The 19309-nt window shown below is 35.4% G+C and overlaps 1 protein-coding gene across 9 annotated transcripts in view; it reads right to left on the minus strand.

Annotated features, from left to right (window-relative positions):
* Positions 1-19309, minus strand: part of CCDC171 (coiled-coil domain containing 171) — a 340332-nt gene that overhangs the window by 174368 nt on the left and 146655 nt on the right. For all 9 annotated transcript variants that reach the window (XM_041762317.1, XM_041762318.1, XM_041762320.1 and 6 more), the window contains 2 exons: positions 16893-17397; positions 15307-15423 (listed from right to left, as the gene is read on the minus strand). In XM_041762317.1, the coding sequence (XP_041618251.1) occupies positions 15307-15423; positions 16893-17397 (622 nt within the window). The remainder of the gene's footprint in view (positions 1-15306; positions 15424-16892; positions 17398-19309) is intronic.

Here is a 19309-nt window from a genome sequence, read left to right on the forward strand (position 1 = left end):
TAACTGTAAAAGAATATGAATGAATGTAGAACAAATGAAAAAATATGCAACCTAACAATAAAAAATGCAAATAAGTAATAGCATAGTTTCTTTTGCCTTTCAAATTAATAAATATGAAAAAGATTGTCAAAATTTAACATGCCAAAGGCATTATGAGGAAACCAGCACTCTCAATACTGTTCATAGGAGCATAAGGTAAAAGAACTTTCATGAAAGGCACACCAGCAATTCTTTCCAAATGTAAAATATACAAACTCATTTCTCAGGAATTTAGCCAAGGAAATAACAGTACAAACATAATTTTTTTACACAAACGTGAATTATATCGCAGTTCATTACAGTATTGTTTATAATCATGGAAAATTTTAAGAACACCAATATTCATCAGCAGAGAATTCACAGAGTAAACTATAGTATATATAAACAATGGAGTAGTATGTAACCAAATACAATTAATAAAGTATACCTACTTTATTGACATGGAAAGGCATTTAATTATCCATTGAGTAGAAGAAAATTATAATGAGGCATGACTGTATGAAACTGTGAGTGTGTGACTGTCTGTATAGATATTTGTACATATGTATGGTTGGTCTGTAGAATCTGTACACGGTAGCTCATATATATAAGGACACTGTGTTAGGAAACAGGAATGAAAAATCTAGAACACTGATTAAGAATCAAAAGCTCTTGTTTCTATCTGTATTATTTATAAATAATACTAAAGATATAAATGTCCAATAATAGGACAATCCAAAAACATATCTTGACTCAGACAAATAATATTTGGGGGAATGATTAGAACAAAGGAAATTTTATTGAGATGCAGTTATCAACCTATTTTAAGTTTGGTTATTAATGTAATAAAAGTAAGGTGATATACTTAAAACATAGACTTAAATTAATTTTTTAAGGGACTCCTGGGTGGCTCAGTGGTTGAGCGTCTGTCTGCCTTTAGCTCAGGGCGTGGATCCCAGGTCTGGGTATCGAGTCCTGCATCGGGCTCCCTGCAGGGAGCCTACTTCTCCCTCTGCCTATGTCTCTGCCTTTCTCTCTGTGTCTCTCATGAATAAATAAAATATTTTAAAAACTTAATTTTTAAGAGATATAGCCCAGTGAATATTGTTGCTTAGCCAAACTAAGAACACTAACTACAAGGTGATCTTCAACAAGGCATTATAGATGCCATATTGAAAATCAAATTGATTCTTTTATCTGTAAAAATGATGGAAATCCTGACTCACAAATATATACTGCTACAAATATAATTAAAGCTTCTACAGTTCACTTTACAAGTAGGGGTAGGCCTCTCTCAAGAAACACCAGAATTCTCCAAAGCTTTTAAATTCAAAGCCTATGAGCACCTTGGGTGGCTCAGTTGGTTAAGTGTCTGCCTTCAGCTCAGGTCATGATCTCGAGGTCCTTGGATCAAGCCCTATGTCAGGCTCCCTGCTCAGCAGGGAGCCAACTTCTCCCTCTCCCTCTCCCTCTGCTGCTCCCCCTGCTTCCCTGCTTGTGCTTTTTCATTCTCTCTCTCTCTCTCTCTCTCAAATAAATAAATAAAATCTTTTAAAAATAAAATAAAATAAAATAAATTCAAAACTTACTGGGTAATTTTTTTGTTCTAAAGTCAGCAATTTCACCCTGGTTCAGTCAATATATTTGATACAATGTACATCTTAAAGAAAAAGGATTGTGAATACATAGTTCAAATCTGATGCTATGCATTTGAAAGTTGCTAAGAGAGTACATCTTAAAAGTTCTTTAAAAAAAAGTTCTTATCACAGGAAAAAAAAAGTTTTTGTTACTAGGTATGGCGGAACAAATGTTAATTCGTCTTGCTATAGTGATTATTTAGCAATATATACCAATACTGAATCATTATGTATACACCTGAAATCAGTATTATAATATTATATGTCAATTATACCTCATTTTTTTAAGTGGCTGGAATGTAATAGGTGCTCAATAAGTACTTACTGAATGGATGAAAAAAACTGAAGCCATGAAGACAGAAGGAACTTAAGTAACTGTGTTACAGTTTTTTTCTCCCATTTTACTGAGAAAATATTGACATGGGTCACTATATAAGCTTAAGGTGTAAAACATGATGGTTTAACTTACATATAGTGTGAAATAACTGCCACAAGAGGTTCAGCTACCATCCATCATCTCATATAGATACAACAAAAAGACAAGAATAGAGAAAAAAAAGTTCTCCTTGTAAGAATGAGAACTCAGAACTTACTCTCTTAACACCTTTCCAGTAATGTTAACAGTAGCAACACACTACACATTGCAACCCTAAGACTTATTTATCTTATAATTGGAAATTTGTACCTTTAACCACCTTCCACCAATTTTCCCTCACCCTACCTTCCACCTCACCCTACCTTCCACCTCTGGTGATGAACCACAAGTCTGATTTCTTCCTTTATGAGTTTGGTTTTGGTTTTTTTGGGGGAGGGGGAGACATAAGAGAGATCATATAGGTTTGCCTTTCTCTAATCTAATTCCTTTAGCATAACTCCTTCAAGGTCCGTGCAAATTGCTGCAAATGGTAGGATTTCCTGATTTTTTTGGCTGAATAATATTCTTTTGTATATATACTACAAGTTCTGAATCCACTTGGTCAATGAACACTTCGGTTGTCTACATGTCTTGGCTGTTGTAAATAAATGCTACTATGAACTTGTGTGTTTTATTTCCTTTGGAAACATTCCTGGAAGTAAAACTGCTAGATCATATGATACGAATAGTGGTATTCTTAATTTTTTGAGGATCCACTATATTGTTTACCACAGCGGCTGTATCAATTTATAATCCCACCAATAGTGCATAAAGGGTTCAATTTTCTCCACATCCACACCAGCATTTGTTATGTCTTTTTTATGATGGTCATTCTAACAGGCATAAGGTAATATATCTTATTGTGGTTTTGATTTGCATTTCTCTAATGACTATTGATATTGAGCATCTTTTCACGTCCCTGTTAGCATTTTGTGTACTTCTTTGGAAAAATGTCTATTTGCCCATTTTTTTAATTGGATTATTTGGTCCTTTGCTATTGAATTGTATTGGTTCTTTATATATTTTGGATATTAACCCCTTATCAGATACATGGTCTGCAAAGATTTTTCCCATTCTATAGGTTGTCTTTTCGCTTTGTTGATTTGTTGTTTTGGGTTTTTTTTGTCTGTTTTGGGGGGGTTTTATTTTTTGTTTTTTTTTTTAAAGATTTATTTTTATTTATTTATGATAGACATAGAGAGAAAGAGGCAGAGACACAGGCAGAGAGAGAAGCAGGCCCCATGCCCGGAGCCCGACGCAGGACCCGATCCCGGGACTCCAGGATTGCGCCCTGGGCCAAAGGCAGGCGCGAAACCGCTGAGCCACCCAGGGATCCCCTGTTTGGGGGAGGTTTTAGCTATTTTTTTTCTGTCCGTTTTTTTTTTGTCTGTTTTGGGGGTTTTTTAGTTATTTTTTTGCCAGTGATTCATCAGTCTCATATAATACCCAGGGCTCATTTCATCATGTGCCCTCCTCAATGTCCATCACCTAGTTACCCCATCCCCCCTCCTCTCTCCCCTCCAGCAACCCTCAGTTTGTTTCCTAGGATTAAAGGTCTCTTTTTTTTCCTTTCCCCCTGCTTTACTGAGATACTAACATATAATATCATGTGAGTTTAAGGCATACAGCGTGTTGCTTTGAAACACTCATATACTGCAAAATGATTATCACCTTAGTGTTAGCTAACACCTTTATCATATGTTGATAGTTTCTTTTGCTGAACAGAGATTTTTAATTTGATGTAGTCCCGCTTGTTAATTTTTCATTTTGCTGCTCGCACTTTAGGTGTCACATCCAGAGAATCATTACCTAGACCTGTGTCAAGGAGCCTTGTTTTCCTCTAGGAGTTTCATAGTTTTAGGTCTTATATTTGAGTCTTTAATCCATTTCAAATTAATTTTTGTGAGTGGTGTAAAATAAGGGTCTAGTTTCATTCTCTTATATGTGAATATCCAGTTACTGAAGAGACTGTCTTCTATCTGCTGACTGCCCTTGGCTCCCATGTCAGATATTAGTTGACCATACATGCTTGGGTTTTCAGTTTATGCTGTTGGCTCTCGATTCTGTTCCATTGATCTCTGTGTCTGTTTTTATGCCAATACTATACATCTTGATTACTATAGCTTCATAGTATATCTTGAAATCAGTAAGTCATGATGCCTACTGCTTTGTTCCTCTTTTTAAAGATTTCTTTGGCTATCTGGGATCTCTTATGGTTATAAGTTTTCAGTGTTTTTTCTACTATTTTTAAAAAGCCATTGGAATCTTTAAGATTTTAAAAAATTTGAGAGAGAGACAGAATGAGAGAGAGCACGAGCAGGGGAGAGGGGTGGTGGGAGAGGGAGGAGCAGACTCCCCACTAAGCAGGGAGCAGAACATAAGACTTGATCCCAGGACCCCAGGATCATGCCCTGAGCTGAAGGCAGATGCTTAACAGACTGAGCTACCCAGGCACCCCCACCACTGGAATCTTGATAGGGATTTTATTGAAATCTATAGATGGCTTTTGGTCATATGGATACTTCAACAATATTAATTCTTCTAACCCATGAGCACAGAATACCTTCCCCTCTATTTGTGTCTTCTTTGATTTCCTTCTTCAATGTCTTGTAGTTCTCAGATTAAAGACCTTCCTCTCCTTGGTTAAATTTATTTCTAAGTATCTTATTATTTTTGATACTAATGTATATGGAATCAATTTCATTATTTCTTTTTCAGAAAATTGGTAATGTCAATAACTCTTTTGAGAGAGTTCTGATGTGTTTCCAGGTGTTTGCAGGTTGTACTTTCAAGGAAATAAAAGAGAATTTTGTATTTGGGGAATACTAGAAAAAAAAAACATAAGCATGAAGAATATAGAAGCTCACTTGGATGGATGAACAACTACTAGGCACAAAGCTGTTCTGTGTCCACGTGTACACTGAAGACTATGATTACACATCACATATGTAATGGGTCTCATGGTCACTGCTTAGCAAAGATGAGCATAAGCTATATCCAGAGATAGCTGAACAACTGTATTATAATATGAAAACGTTGGTGATTTCTATCAGTAACAGTCACTACACTGCTAACATCATTGTGGTCTGTCATCACTTTTCATAACTGAAGGAAATGTTAAAGTTCAGTTAGTGGTTAGTGAAACAAGATATAATTTTTTCCATTCAAGTCCACAGATAGACCCCCACCCCTGCTCCCAAATTCTATCCATGGACTCTTTTGAGAAGAGTTCTGTGAGCCCAAGGTTAAAAGACCTCTTATCTAAGGAATATGCTACCTAATTATTAAATCTATATCCTTGAGTTTCTGCCTCTGTGTCAACTTAAATAATAAGAAAGCTGCATATCTGTAATATAATACCATGCCCCCAGTTTTTACTGAAGATAAATATAAGTATATTCATATTCATATAAGTAACACTGACCAAAAAAAAAATTGTGTACCTTCTACAAAGTAGCTTTTAAAGATAAAAACTGTGATGAATATTGAATAATATTTCCAATATGATAACCCATGTAATAATTCCTAAGATTTAGTAGCAAAAATAGTTTTTTCCATATGTTTGGAGACAGAGGGCATCTCACATCTGGGAAACAAGCAATTCAGCTTAGCTAAATTGCAGGTTTATTAATTAGAGTACTGAGAGGGGAGACTACAAATAACTGAGAATCAGATCAAGAGGGTCTTGTACACCTTACCAAAGAGTTAATTCATACAATAAGAAATAGGGAATAATGCTGTTGATAACAATGAGGCCAAAGATATGCAACAGATCAAGCACTGTTTACATGCATTTACTCATTTAAACCTCAAAATAGCGAATGAGACAGGACTAGTATTACAGCCATTTAAAATAAGTAAGAAAAAAAGAACAATTAAAAATGATTACAAAATGAGCTAATCATATTGAAATACATACAAAACAACTTGAGAGAAGTAGACATCAATATTGAGCATATTCTTAGACTACAATAAATTTAAATTTACTTCATCATACTCTTCAATGCTTTATAAGAAAAAGGTTCCACAATACACTCATGGTCCTTGCAACTTGTCACTTCTTTTGGTGGGGGGCGGGGGGAGTGAGGGAGGTGAGGATCAGGGGCTGGGAGAGAGGAAGAGAGAATCTTAAGCAGGCTCCATGTCCAGCATGAAGTCTGACACAGGGCTCAATCTCACAACCCTGAGACCATGATCCAAGTTGAAATAAGGGTCAGACACTTATCCAACTGAGCTACCTAGGCACCCCTCTTTGTTACATCTACAAGCCTCCTCAAATTATTTCTCTGCTAAATATGAGCTAGCTAGCTAGCTAAATAGATGCTAGAATGGCACGGTATACCTAAGAATGGACACCCATTAGTAGGTTAAGAACATAACACATGCGAAAAATATGGAGCTAAAACAACAATGAGGCTAGGATAAAAAGTAGACTGATAAAATATGTAGAATATAGAAATAAGAGTAAGAATAAGAATAAATTATGGTACCCCAGGTTCCTATTTTAGTTACTTGGTGGATAGTTATGCCAATCACAAAGACAGAAAATTCAGAAGTAAGTTTAGGGACAAAGAAGATGATTAACATTTTGAACATGTTAAGTTTGAGGTGTTTTTAGGTTGCCCACAGAAAGCTAGGGTTTAAGTTCAGGCACGATAGGTCACTTAGCCTCTAAAACTTCAGAATTTCTGCAGTGAATACAGTTACTCATGGTGAACCCCCAGGACCACACTTCACAGTTCACATTAATGGGTTGGCTCATGGAGGCATCATTAGTTATGCTAATGAGATGACTTAAGGTAAGAACTGGCCATGTCTAAAAAACCAACCATGTGATCAGAGCTTGGGGCTTTGAGCCAATGTGAATCAACTCAACCTCCAGAGAGGGGAAGGGAGCTGAAGATTGAGCTCAGCAATGTAGTCGACAATCCAATTAATCATGTCCATGTTAAAAAAAAAAAAAATCACGTCCATGTAATGAAGCCTCAATAGAAATTCTGGACACTAAAGCTCCAGCTCCAGTGAGCTTCCTGGGTTGGTAATACTCCATATGTATTATCATAAATTGATGGAAAGAGGTTACCTTATCTTGAGGACAACGGAAGCTTAATGCCTGAAATCCTCCTAGACTTTACCCTACACATCCCTTTCTTTGGGTCTAATTTATTTCCATTTGCTATAATAAAATTATAATCCTAAGTATAGCACTTTCTTGAGTTCTATGGGTCTTTCTAGCAAATTATGCAACCTGAGAGAATTCATAGGAGCCCCTTAACTCATAACCAGCTGGCCTAAAGTGAGAGTGACCCTAGGTATTTCTGAACTTATAGCTGGGGTCTGAAGTGAGGACAATGGGGGGACTGTTCCCTCTGCCTGTGCAGTTTAGCTGAACACCTTTGCATTGTATGACTCCATTTTTATGAAATGCTTGAAAAGAAAAATTTTAAAGAAAAAAGATTAGTGGTTGTCTTGGCAAGGAGTATGTGGGGTGACTGCAAAATGGTGAAGATAATGTTTTATATAATTTCCTGTATACATTCTAGCATATACACTTTTTAAAATCTATTCAATTTTACAGCTAAATGAATAAATTTTATTGTATGTAAATTATACCCCAATATATTTGACTTAAAAAGAAGAGAGAGGAGCACCCAGGTAGTGTAGTTAGTTAAGCATCAACTCTTGGTTTCAGCTCAGGTTATGATCTCAGGGTTGTGAGATCGAGCCCTGCATCCAGCTCTACACTTTTAGTGTGGAGTCTACTTGGAGTTTCTCTCTCCCTCCCCTCTGCCCCTTCTCCCTCAAATAAATCCGTAAATCTTAAAAACAAGAGAGAGAGAGAGACAAAGGGCTCTATATCACTGAGAACATTATTCATTCTATCATGATGCCCTTTTTATTAAAAGCTACAGGACAAATTCCTGTCTAATCATAGTCCAAGGACATTTTTATTTCTCCTAAATTCTTGGTTTTCCTTCAATGACATCATTGACAATTGGCAATTGAATCCTGAGAATCCAAATATCAATACAACTATGTAGACCATCATAACTGGTTTTTTCAACATTGTTTCTGGCTCAAACTTACTTCCAACTTTCTTTTACTCAAGTTTTAATGGATATCATATAGTCATATTTTACAAATACTTGTAAGCTGGCATAATTTTCTTCTAGAACAGGTAGAGATTATACAATATTCCTAAATACATATATATTTTACTATAGATTTGAAAGGAAATTTTTTTCCTTTGTCCTTTTACAAAAATATGAAAAAATAACAGGTTACTTTGCTAGATAACATCTGGATTTGCAACTTACCCTTCTAAGAAAAGGTTTCAGGCTCTTAGAAGTTTCCCATAAACTACCTATAAATTACAAAATATGCTGAAGCCTCACCTGTATTTCTTAAAATAATTTTGATTTTGTACACTATTTTGACAACATTAGTAATAAATATATCCTATGAAAGTTGTGATGCTGGAATTTCACATAGTCATGGACACTTCCAATGATAAATTATCCATTCAAAAATTGTTCTTAAAAATTACAAAAGGCAAATCAATTTTAATTTAAAAAACAAAATATCTGTGCATTGTAAAACTCTTTCAACTTCTCTATGCACCTGAAATTTTTGACAATAAAATGTTAGAAAAAACATGGGGTCATGAAAAGGTAATAATTTTTTAAAAATCACAAAATCGAAGAAAATTCAGTAAATTAAATATGGGTCCCCAAAATAGACACTTGTAGCTGAAGTACCAAAAATGATACACCCTTGTTTCAATTTCAAATATACGTGAAGTTACATAAATAACAAAATCCCCTAAGTTACTTCTACTCAAACTTTATTGTGTGTATCAGTCATCTGAGGACCTTACAAAAACGCAGATTCTGATTGAGTAGCTCTGGAGTAGGGTCTGAGATTAGGCATTTCTAACATTCCTTGTTAATGTTGATGCTGCTGGTCCACAGATCATACTTGAAGTAGGAATGTTCATTTCATTATTCTTTAGGATTCAATAAAATCTTAATTTTAAAATATATACCAATAACTATTTATTAACAGAAATATTTTTACTCACTGCTTTGAACTTCCTAAGTGTAAAACCTCAGTGCTATGCTGAATCAACCCAGATTTCTGAGTTTAGCCTGAAAGAGTTGCTATGACCTCTACAAAGTTACCTCTAACAATGAAAGAAAGTTCTGAATAGTAATAGCAGGGGCATGTATACTTGGGTCATCTATCTTCTGGATAATTATGATTCAATTATAGAGGAAAAGTATAACAAAATGTATGAACATTCTATTAATATCCAGCCACTGTATTTATTCAGAGATAATTCCAGGCAAATCAGCACATTCATTTCTATCTTGAGAAATTCAGTCTGGACCAGACATACAAAATGTTCAGCTATCGAAAGAGTTCCTTAGTCCATTCTTGTAATGATTGATATCCTAGCCCTTCAGTGGAAGTAACATTCTCCCCTGTTTGAGGTAAATGATCTCTTGCAGGCACACCATTTGGATACCTGGAAGAGGTAATTTATCTCAAGTGAGCAAACACTTTAATGAAAGCAAGAAGGTTGCCACCTGTCCAGTATTTACAGAGGCAACATGGAAAGTGGGGTCTCTGCCCACTGCCTATAAATACATCCTCAAAGTTAAGAAGGTAGCAGGAGCAACCACCTTTAGCACTTTCTGAGCAGTAAATTGAAGCTACCATTACTGAACTTCCCACTTCATGAAAGGAATACAGTAATACACCAAAACATTAGAATACAAAAAACACAAACATTTATTGGACATGTAAAGAGACTTAGCTAAGAAGGTTACATTCTCACCTAACAAAACTTAAACTAGGAACTTTTCTTAACCAAATTCTACAGATGAAGATATTGAGGCTGAAAGGGATTAAGTACCTTTTCTAATGTCACACACAAAGTAAGCAACGGGATCCAGATTCAAATCTAAAACCCAAGTTCTTAATTTATATTCTACTCCATATCCAATATGTTTAATTTTCTCTCCTAGATAATTTAAAATTTTTCTCTCCTAGTTAATTAATAGTATATGTATAATCCAGAACTCATTCTAAAAAGGTAAGTACCTACAAAGAGTATTTTTTTAAAAAAAAGGTTGATTTACTGGGGCGCCTTGGTGGCTCAGTCAGTTAAGTGTCTGCCTTCAGCATTGGGTCATGATCCTAGGGTCCTGGGAGTTGGAGTCGGGCTCCCTGATCAGCGAGGAGTCTGTTTCTCCCTCTACACTCCCCCTTCCCACTCATGCTCTCTCTCACTCTCTCAAAAAGAAAATAAAATCTTAAAAAAAAGAAAAAAGAAAAAAGGATTCACTCTTTCTTAACCTTAGAAAAAATATAAAACAAGAAACAATGCAGGTACTATTTAATATATAAAAGCTACTACTGGATATTGATATACATGTACCAGTTTTCTTGGGGCTAAGAAAAAAAAGCCATTCTGATGCCATCAATATGTAGTCCTGACATATATAATGGTTTAAATTTTCAGCAATTTCTTCAAAAAGAAAATGGAAGAAGGAAAGAATAGAAAAGAAAAAATACAGTTCTAGGGCAGCCTGGGTGGCTCAGGGGTTTAGCATTGCCTTCAGCCTGGGGCCTGATCCTGGAATCCTGGGATCGAATGCCTCGTCGGGCTCCCTGCACAGAGCCTGCTTCTCCCTCTGCCTGTGTCTCTGCCTCTGTGTGTGTGTGTGTGTGTGTGTGTGTCTCATGAATAAATAAATAAAATCTTTTTTAAAAAAGAAAAAATACAGTTCTAAAAAATAACTTCTTTCATTTCAGATTATTTCCTTAATAAACCTTCCTAAGATTGTGCCATTTCAATATCCCACTTGGTTGAAAACTCAAGATACTACTCATAATATTAGGTGATCAAGAAACAATGAATCAATTATAAGTCAAAGCTGAACTGATATTCCTGATACCTGTTCTATGATAAAAAAAAATCTTATTATGAAGTAGATAAACAAATTATGAAATGTCCAATTGATATTACCCAAACATTAAAAATCATTCCCCAGAAGGATATTAATAGAAATGGAGAAAATCCTTTAGAAGTATGCCTTTTTTAAAAGTTAACACTATGACAGTATACCATAAGTGAAACACAGCATCATTTCTGTGATTTCTTGACAAAAATGTATAAACTTAATCTAATCATGAGGAAGCATCACAGAAATCAAAATTGAAGGGTATACTACAAAAATCAGTCTGTCATCTTCAAGATCAAGATGGTCAAAGAAAGACTGAGCAACTTCTCTGTATTGAGGGAGATTAAAGAAACATGGCTTAATGCAACACATAATTCTAAACCAGATCCTTTGACTATAAAAGACATGGTTGGTTGGGACAACTAAGGAAAGTCAAAGGGGGCCTGATTGGTTTCCCTTTTTTTTTCTCCCTGAACGGTTTCCTAATGTTGATCACAGCCCTCTAGTTATGTAGAATAATGTCTTGCTTTAAATATACACTGAAAAAAAAAAAAAGAAATATACACTGAAATATGAGAAAATAATAGGCATCATGCCCATTACTTGCTCTCAAATCATTAAGCAAGAAAAAAAGTCTCTGTTGTGTACTTGCAACTTTTCTGTAAGTTTGAAGTTATTTCAAAATAACTTTTAAATGCAAGGCACCTGGGTGGATCAGCCTAAGCTTCCAACTCTTGATCTCAGCTCAAGTCTTGATCTCAGGGTGGTGAGTTCAAGCTCCACAATCATAATTATTTTTAACTGCAATTATAAAGTAGTATACGGCCGATAGTAACATTTATATCATCTGTTAATCTGTTAGTAGATGGATGAGTAGTTGGCAGGAAGGAAGGAGAGAGGGTAAGAAGAAGAAATAGTGGGCAGATAGAGGCACAAAGGAATAAAACAGATTAGAAGAACACATAGAAATAATGTGTACAGGAAGAAGTATGTATGTCTATTCATTAATATAATACACTACTTGCACGATGAGATGGGTGGTAAGGAAACAGTTTTTTTAGCACTTTATATGCCAAGTACTGTACAAAATGCTCCACAAGTGTTGCCTCATTAAACCCTCATAAAAACCAGGAAAAGAGTACCATCTCCATTTTTAGATAGAGTCTGAGGCCCTGTAAAGTTAAGCAACTTGCCCAATTTCACACAACTACTAATTAGCAGAGCTGGATACAAAATCTGCCTTCTTCAAAGCTAATGCTCTATTATACGATAATGCTTACAATGTATTTGAGTTATTCTTACACTTAAACTATAAACTCAATGTGACTACATAAGCTGTTATAGCTTTATATTCATTACCTTCATTATTATCTGTTAATAACTTCTCATGTACTTTAAGCGTCTGAGAATATTTCCCCATCCTCTCTGCTAAAATATCTGAGATTTTACCACTAAAATACACATAAAAATGAAAACATATTACCTGGAAAAGATAATATATTAACCTGTCATCATGTTTTGAATGATTTATTTTATAAATCATTGTTATTGTTATTCTATAAGCTTGTTAAGTCATCTCTGCAAAAGGTACATACTGATCATTTTTGTACTAGTCCAATAATAACTCAATTATTTACCTGCCCAACTATATTCTTCCCTATTCCCTTCAGGACTTTAATACACCAATTATTCTCCCTCTCTAAGCAACTATCACTCTGTTCCCTAAGTACTTGGTGTTCTCTGGCCAACAACATTTAAAGCCTTCCCTAAAAAAAAGTTTCCCTGAATTTGCCTTTTTCTCAAGCTATTAGAGGCACAACCAGATTCTAATATCAAAGGCAGCTTTGTCCCTGGAGGTAGGCAGGCATTTAAAGACACATCACTCTTGATGTACCTTCTGCTTGATGTCTTACCTACACATATTTTTATCAGGGTCTCAAATAACCATTGTGTCAATATTTTAACTTTAAAATACTGCAATAGTCCACTTTTGGAAAATGTGCTCAGGGAGATCACTGTCTAGTTGTATAAAACCTCTGTAATCTGGTGGCTCAGTTGGTTAAGCGTCTCCCTTTGGCTCAGGTCAGCATCCTGGGATCCTGTCTCCCTCTGCCCTTCTCCCCTCCCTCTGTTCGTGCTTGCTCATTCTCTCTCTTGTGCTCACTCTCTCTCTCTCAAATAAATAAATAAATAAATAAATAAATAAATAAAATCTTTTTTAAAAAAAAAAACTTCTATAATCTGAGCCCATGACAATGATCCACCTTTCCCCCCAATATTCTCCAATATAGTTATAATAAAAAATACATTTTAGTAATCATCACGTATAAACCAGGTGTGCTAGACATGGATCTCCATTCCATCTCCTTATTATCCTTCTTCTTATTCTGTGCTTATTCCCATCTCTCTATCTCTCCTTAAGCTCTGCCTTCCATCTGGATGCTGTCCCTCCTCTGTAACTTACTATCTATCATCCTAGGCCCAGCGAAAACCTTCAGATAAGGCTCCCTGAAGCCTTTCCAATACTAGTAAGGCCCCTGTGAGCTGCATCTTTTATGGATTATTACATTTAAAGCCAGTATTTCCTCATGCATCTTTGATTACATTCTGCCTAACATCGTCCATAAGTCAATCTTGTTCTATAATCATTGTGCATATTTTATAGAGGTCCAGATCCAAGTCATATTTTTCTTTTATCTCCTAAAGCATATATGGGAGAGTATTAAGGAAAAATAATGATATAAACAGGATTATAGCTTAAGAAACCAATCTATTTTAACTGTTTGCATACCTACAAGGAATATGATGATCAAATAATCTGATGATGAGCAAATAATCTGTTTTTTAAACCAAGTCCAAAACATTCCATTAAGTTTTTTCAAGAATGTTAATTTTGCTCTGAACCTATAGTGCCTACATACTTAAAATATGTTTATTTAGACTTTTATTTCAGACTTCAAATCCAGTACATTGAGGAATATGATGATCAAATAATCTGATGATGAGCAAATACTCTGTTTTTTAAACCAAGTCCAAAACATTCCATTAAGTTTTTTCAAGAATGTTAATTTTGCTCTGAAACTATAGTGCCTACATACTTAAAATATGTTTATTTAGACTTTTATTTCAGACTTCAAATCCAGTACATTGAGGTTTTGCCAAAATATTAGAGATGCATATTGCTTACCAACATCAATGGTCATAACATAAAAATTATCTTTGAATCTTCAGTTTCTGACTATAAGAACCTATATTTAGATATCTGAAATCACAAAGAATGATCTGCATATATATATAGCAGACTTGTCTAAAAAATTAAACTACATCCCAAATTATTATTTCATTAGTGTTTACATTGTTACCAAATCCATATTATTTTTACTGTTAATGTGTCTGAAATGACCATAAAATTAGCCCAATGACATAGCTTAACCAGTAGGTAACTATATGTTATTCTTGAGAAATTAGTTTTCATTGAACCTTTCATACAAGCATATCCTGCAATCTGAATCATAAAAAAAAAAAAAAAATTTTAGACCTTTTGAAATACTGATTATATGTGGTTCCACATTTGGTAGAAAGAAACTGATTATTCAAATAAACTCTATTTAAAATTAATTCAGGGGGCAGCTCCGGTGGCACAGCGGTTTGGCGCCGCCTGCAGCCTGGAGCGTGGTTCTGGAGGCCGGGGATCGAGTCCCGCGTCAGGCTCCCTGCATGGAGCCCGCTTCTCCCTCTGCCTGTGTCTCTGCCTGTCTCTCTCTCTCTCTCTCTCTCTGAATGAATAAATAAATAAATCTTTAAAAAAAATAATAAAATAAAATTAATTCAGGAAAATAAAAGCATATCACCAAACGAGAAAAATTTTTTTCTGGTTCGGTTATTACTTGAGCCTCTAAAATGTATAGCTAGAAAGAGAAATGAAGAAAGACTAAAACATTCGCAGAAACATCATCAGTATTACTTACTAAAAAAGCTAATGACATTTCCATGGAAAATCAGATCACAAAGGGAAAAAATGAAGTGGATACATTCACAAGAAATGTTATTTAATTTCCCCATAAATTAAGATAAAATTACCCACCAAAATTTACAAAAATTCTCTACATCATTAGAGATTTAATCATTTCTCTGTACCTGAATAAAAGAAAGATGAAAACAAATATATTTTCTTCCTAGATGGTTTATTAGGATTTGTTACCATAAAGCATTTCTAGACATTTGTTTTTAAGTGTATTTTACAAGGATCTAGAAGAGGGAATCGTACCTGTTTTACTAATGACTTCCTGTAACTCAGCCATAGAGGTGATTATTGCAGCTAGAAGGTCAGAACTGGTAAGCCAACTGAGTGCTTGCAAACAACGTAACTGCTCCTTCTGATGCTCTGCAAAATAAGAAAGAAATTCATCTTGCAATACCACAAACATTTAAAATTCATGTTTAAAATTCACAGCAACATGACTATTTAAGAAATAGATCAAAACTTGTAGACAGAACTTTGCCTACTGTGGAAAAGTCTACAAGAAATGTTAGATTTGACTGAGAATTTATTTATATATATATATATAAATTAAGTGAAGTCAAAAACAGAGAAAGAGAGAGAGAAGATGGGGCACCTGGGTGGCTCAGTCAGTTAAGCATATGACCTTTCATTTCGGTTCAGGTCATGATCTCAGGGTTGTGAGACTGAGGCCCATGTGAGGCTTCACACTGGGCACAGAGCCTGCTTAAGATTCTCTTTCCTGGGATCCCTGGGTGGCGCAGCAGTTTGGCACCTGCCTTTGGCCCAGGGCGCAATCCTGGAGACCCGGGATCGAATCCTACGTCGGGCTCCCGGTGAATGGAGCCTGCTTCTGCCTCTTCCTGTGTCTCTGCCTCTCTCTCTCTCTCTCTCTCTCTCTATCATAAATAAATAAAAATTTAAAAAAAAAAGATTCCCTTTCCCTCTCCCCTACCCACGCCTACTCATGTGTGCAAATATGCACGCTCTCTTTCTCAAAAAAAGAGAAAGAAAATTTTTCTTAGTTCTGCTTACATTAATAGCTTGATTTTTTTAAAGTTAAAAATTGAGGGGATCCCTGGGTGGCTCAGCAGTTTGGTGCCTGCCTTCGGCCCAGGGTGTGATCCTGGAGTTGCAGGATCAAGTCCCACATCAGGCTTCCTGCATAGAGCCTGCTTCTCCTCTGTCTATGTCTCTGCCTCTCTGTGTGTGTGTGTGTGTCTTTCATGAATGAATGAATGAATGAATGAATGAATGAATAAATAAATAAATCTTTAGAAGTTAAAAATTGAAATCACTGTTTCCTCAGAATAATCAAGCATTTAAAAAAACTTAATTGGAAAATTCACGTTTGTCTCATTTTCCTTCAATTCCTCAACAGATTTTTAACTCTGATCATTTTATACTGATTCATAGAAAGTGAAAATAAATCATATTGGTAACTAATTTTATTTTATTTTATTTTATTTTATTTTTTGTAACTAATTTTAAATAGGACAGTCTCTGGATTGACTTATTTGAAAAAATCACTATCCACTTAACTATGAAAAGAGCATTCAAATATAATAGAGCTAAAAATATATATAGAATAAAGCTAAACAAAATAGAAATTATATTTGCCACATTATTTACATTTTAATGTTCATAGCAAGAAAATCAAAACCTAATTTATGCTTAAATATATGGATATGCTTAAATATCCGTACACACATACATATCTACCTACACATGGGACTGTGTTACATGATTTGACATATTAAATGATTTTTTAAGTTTTTACATAATGGCTAAACATAGTCACATTGTATATGAATTTATTCAACTTCAATTTTAAAAAGCATAAATCATCTTACTTGGAAATTTATGCTTGTCTTTAGGCTCTCCTGTACATACTAACATGCCTATTCCTTCTTTGAAACTTTCCATCCAGGTAAAAAGAGAAGCACATGACTGGCCCAAAATCTTGAGCCTATTTGCTGCCAAAATTGCAATAACACCTTTCCGGAATACACATATCAATCCTTTGAATGGTTTTTTCTTCAACTTGGCTTCCTCTTGCTTCTTTTCCTCTACACTTGACAAAGCCTGGGCTAGAGTTCTAACTTCGAGTTTGAACAACTCAAAGGTGTTGACCTGCTCCTGGAGAAAATCTCTCTGTGTAGATAAGGCACATGATCGGCTGTAGAGAGGATATAAGGCACCAGCCATTAATGCACAGGCTGCCAGCAAGGATGTTTGTTCCCTTTGAGTCTGTGATAACATGTTTTTGAAGCGTGAATTTTCAAGAACCAGCTGTTCATGTGACTTCTCAATACGATTCAATTTTTCCATATTTTTTTCAGCAATTTCTTGAAATTTCTGTAAGTCAGATAAAATATTTGAAATAAGGAAGTGTTTTATTACTTCTTCTTTATAGAAAGAAAACAAACTTTCGCTGACAACAACTTCTTCAAGAGATCTCTGTTCCAAATATCAAAAACAAGTATGACAGAGCAATAGTGGGCCTAACAGCTTAGACCTAAATGTGCACATTGATTTTTAAATCCTTTTACATAGAAGCTTCACATAAAATCGAACACATAAATTTAAAAGTACTCCATGAATTTCCTGTACACTTATGCATAAATATACAACTGTAGAAAGGAAAAATTCCCCTCTCCCATTCCTCCCAAACTTTTATTTCCTGCTTTTAAAGAGAAATTACCCACCAACAGAAGTTTTCCTATATGTAAAAAGACTTTACATTTTGCCAGAATAAACAAAGAGCTAAATCAATAACATAAGAAACAGGGATGCCTGGGTGGCTCAGTCAGTTAAGTGTCTGTCTTTGGCTTAGGTGATGATCTCAGGGTCCTGGGATGGAACTCCACATCAGGCTTCCTGTTGAGCAGGGAGTCTGTTTCTCTCCTTCCCTCTTTGCCCCTCCCACCCAGAAGCATGCTCGCACTCGCTCGCGCACGCGCGCTCTCTCTCTCTTTCTCTCAAATAAATAAATAAATAAAGTCTTTTTAAATAAATACAACAAATAGCACCTTACTGCCACTTACTGGATGAGGTCTGATTCTCAGGGCAAACTCTCTCATTTCAGCTTTCTCTTACCTTCCCAAGAGAGAACACTGAGCAAAATGCAGTTCCAGTGGTGGGAGGAAATACTAACTGTAAGCTGGGCCTCAGCAGTTCTCTGATCCTTTTTCCCTCATCAAGGAACTTGCAATCCAAAACAATTTGAAACACAAAGAAATTTTAACTGCAGACAACATGCTTTAATTGCTAGAAAATAAACTATTTCTCTATGAAATCTTATGCCAAATCATTAAGGAACTGCTGAGATAGAGTAAATTTCAGAAGATAACAGATCCTAGTTTCCTTTACTGATTTATTTATCACTCAATAAACATTTATTGATTACTCACTAAACTCCATGTGCTAGAAAAACAGATAAGCAAATCAATTATTGTGGCATAATGCTATGATAAAACTATGCCAGACTGTCAGAGGTAAACAAAAGGGAGTTAGCACAAAATGATATTGATAGGCTTTTGGAAGGATATGACAAAGGTAGTATGGTAAGAGAAAGAATTTTTTTAAAAACCTACTGATAAGGAAGCTAATCATAGCTACCCTATAAGAATTTATTGATCAGAGTTGGAGAAAATAATACAAACTCTTGCCTACTCCTCAAGATTTGATGTCAAAGCCTACCATGATAATGTTGATAGGCAGTAGCCAAAAGAATTCAAACTTGTAGAAATATATTGCTGAGAAAAGTAACTCTTGGACCAAATCCAACCCCAAAATTAGGGGATGAGATTCCCAAAAGTTGCACAGTGAGTAGAAGGAGGCCCTCAGAGGTTTAGTCCCGATTACAAACAAGTAACGGAAGTATACAAGAAGCCACTCTTTGAAGGATTCAACTTCTTGGATGCTTTCCCTGGAGCAGGGGAAAAACAGTATTTTGGACATGGTTTTAAATGTTTCTATATTATAATTCCCTTTATTTAATGCAACTCTTCTCTAAAGTCTGGCCCAGTCACATCTATGGTGGTGATATGAAAAATAAAAGAATAGGGAAATAAAGAAACTGTGGCTTGCCCCTAACCACATCTCCCCTGATGGCCAATCTGTGGTAGCAGGATTTCATCACTGGGACTGTGTCCCAGACCTCCATATAAGAACACTTGTAAAGGGAGTGGTATCCCACTGGGAGCAGCTGAAAGAAGCAAGAAACTCTGAGAACCACTAGCCAAGTGGACCACTTGGAAGCAGATGG

The sequence above is a fragment of the Vulpes lagopus genome, chromosome 7 (genome assembly GCF_018345385.1).
Source record: "Vulpes lagopus strain Blue_001 chromosome 7, ASM1834538v1, whole genome shotgun sequence".
NCBI classification, from domain to species: Eukaryota; Metazoa; Chordata; class Mammalia; order Carnivora; family Canidae; genus Vulpes; species Vulpes lagopus.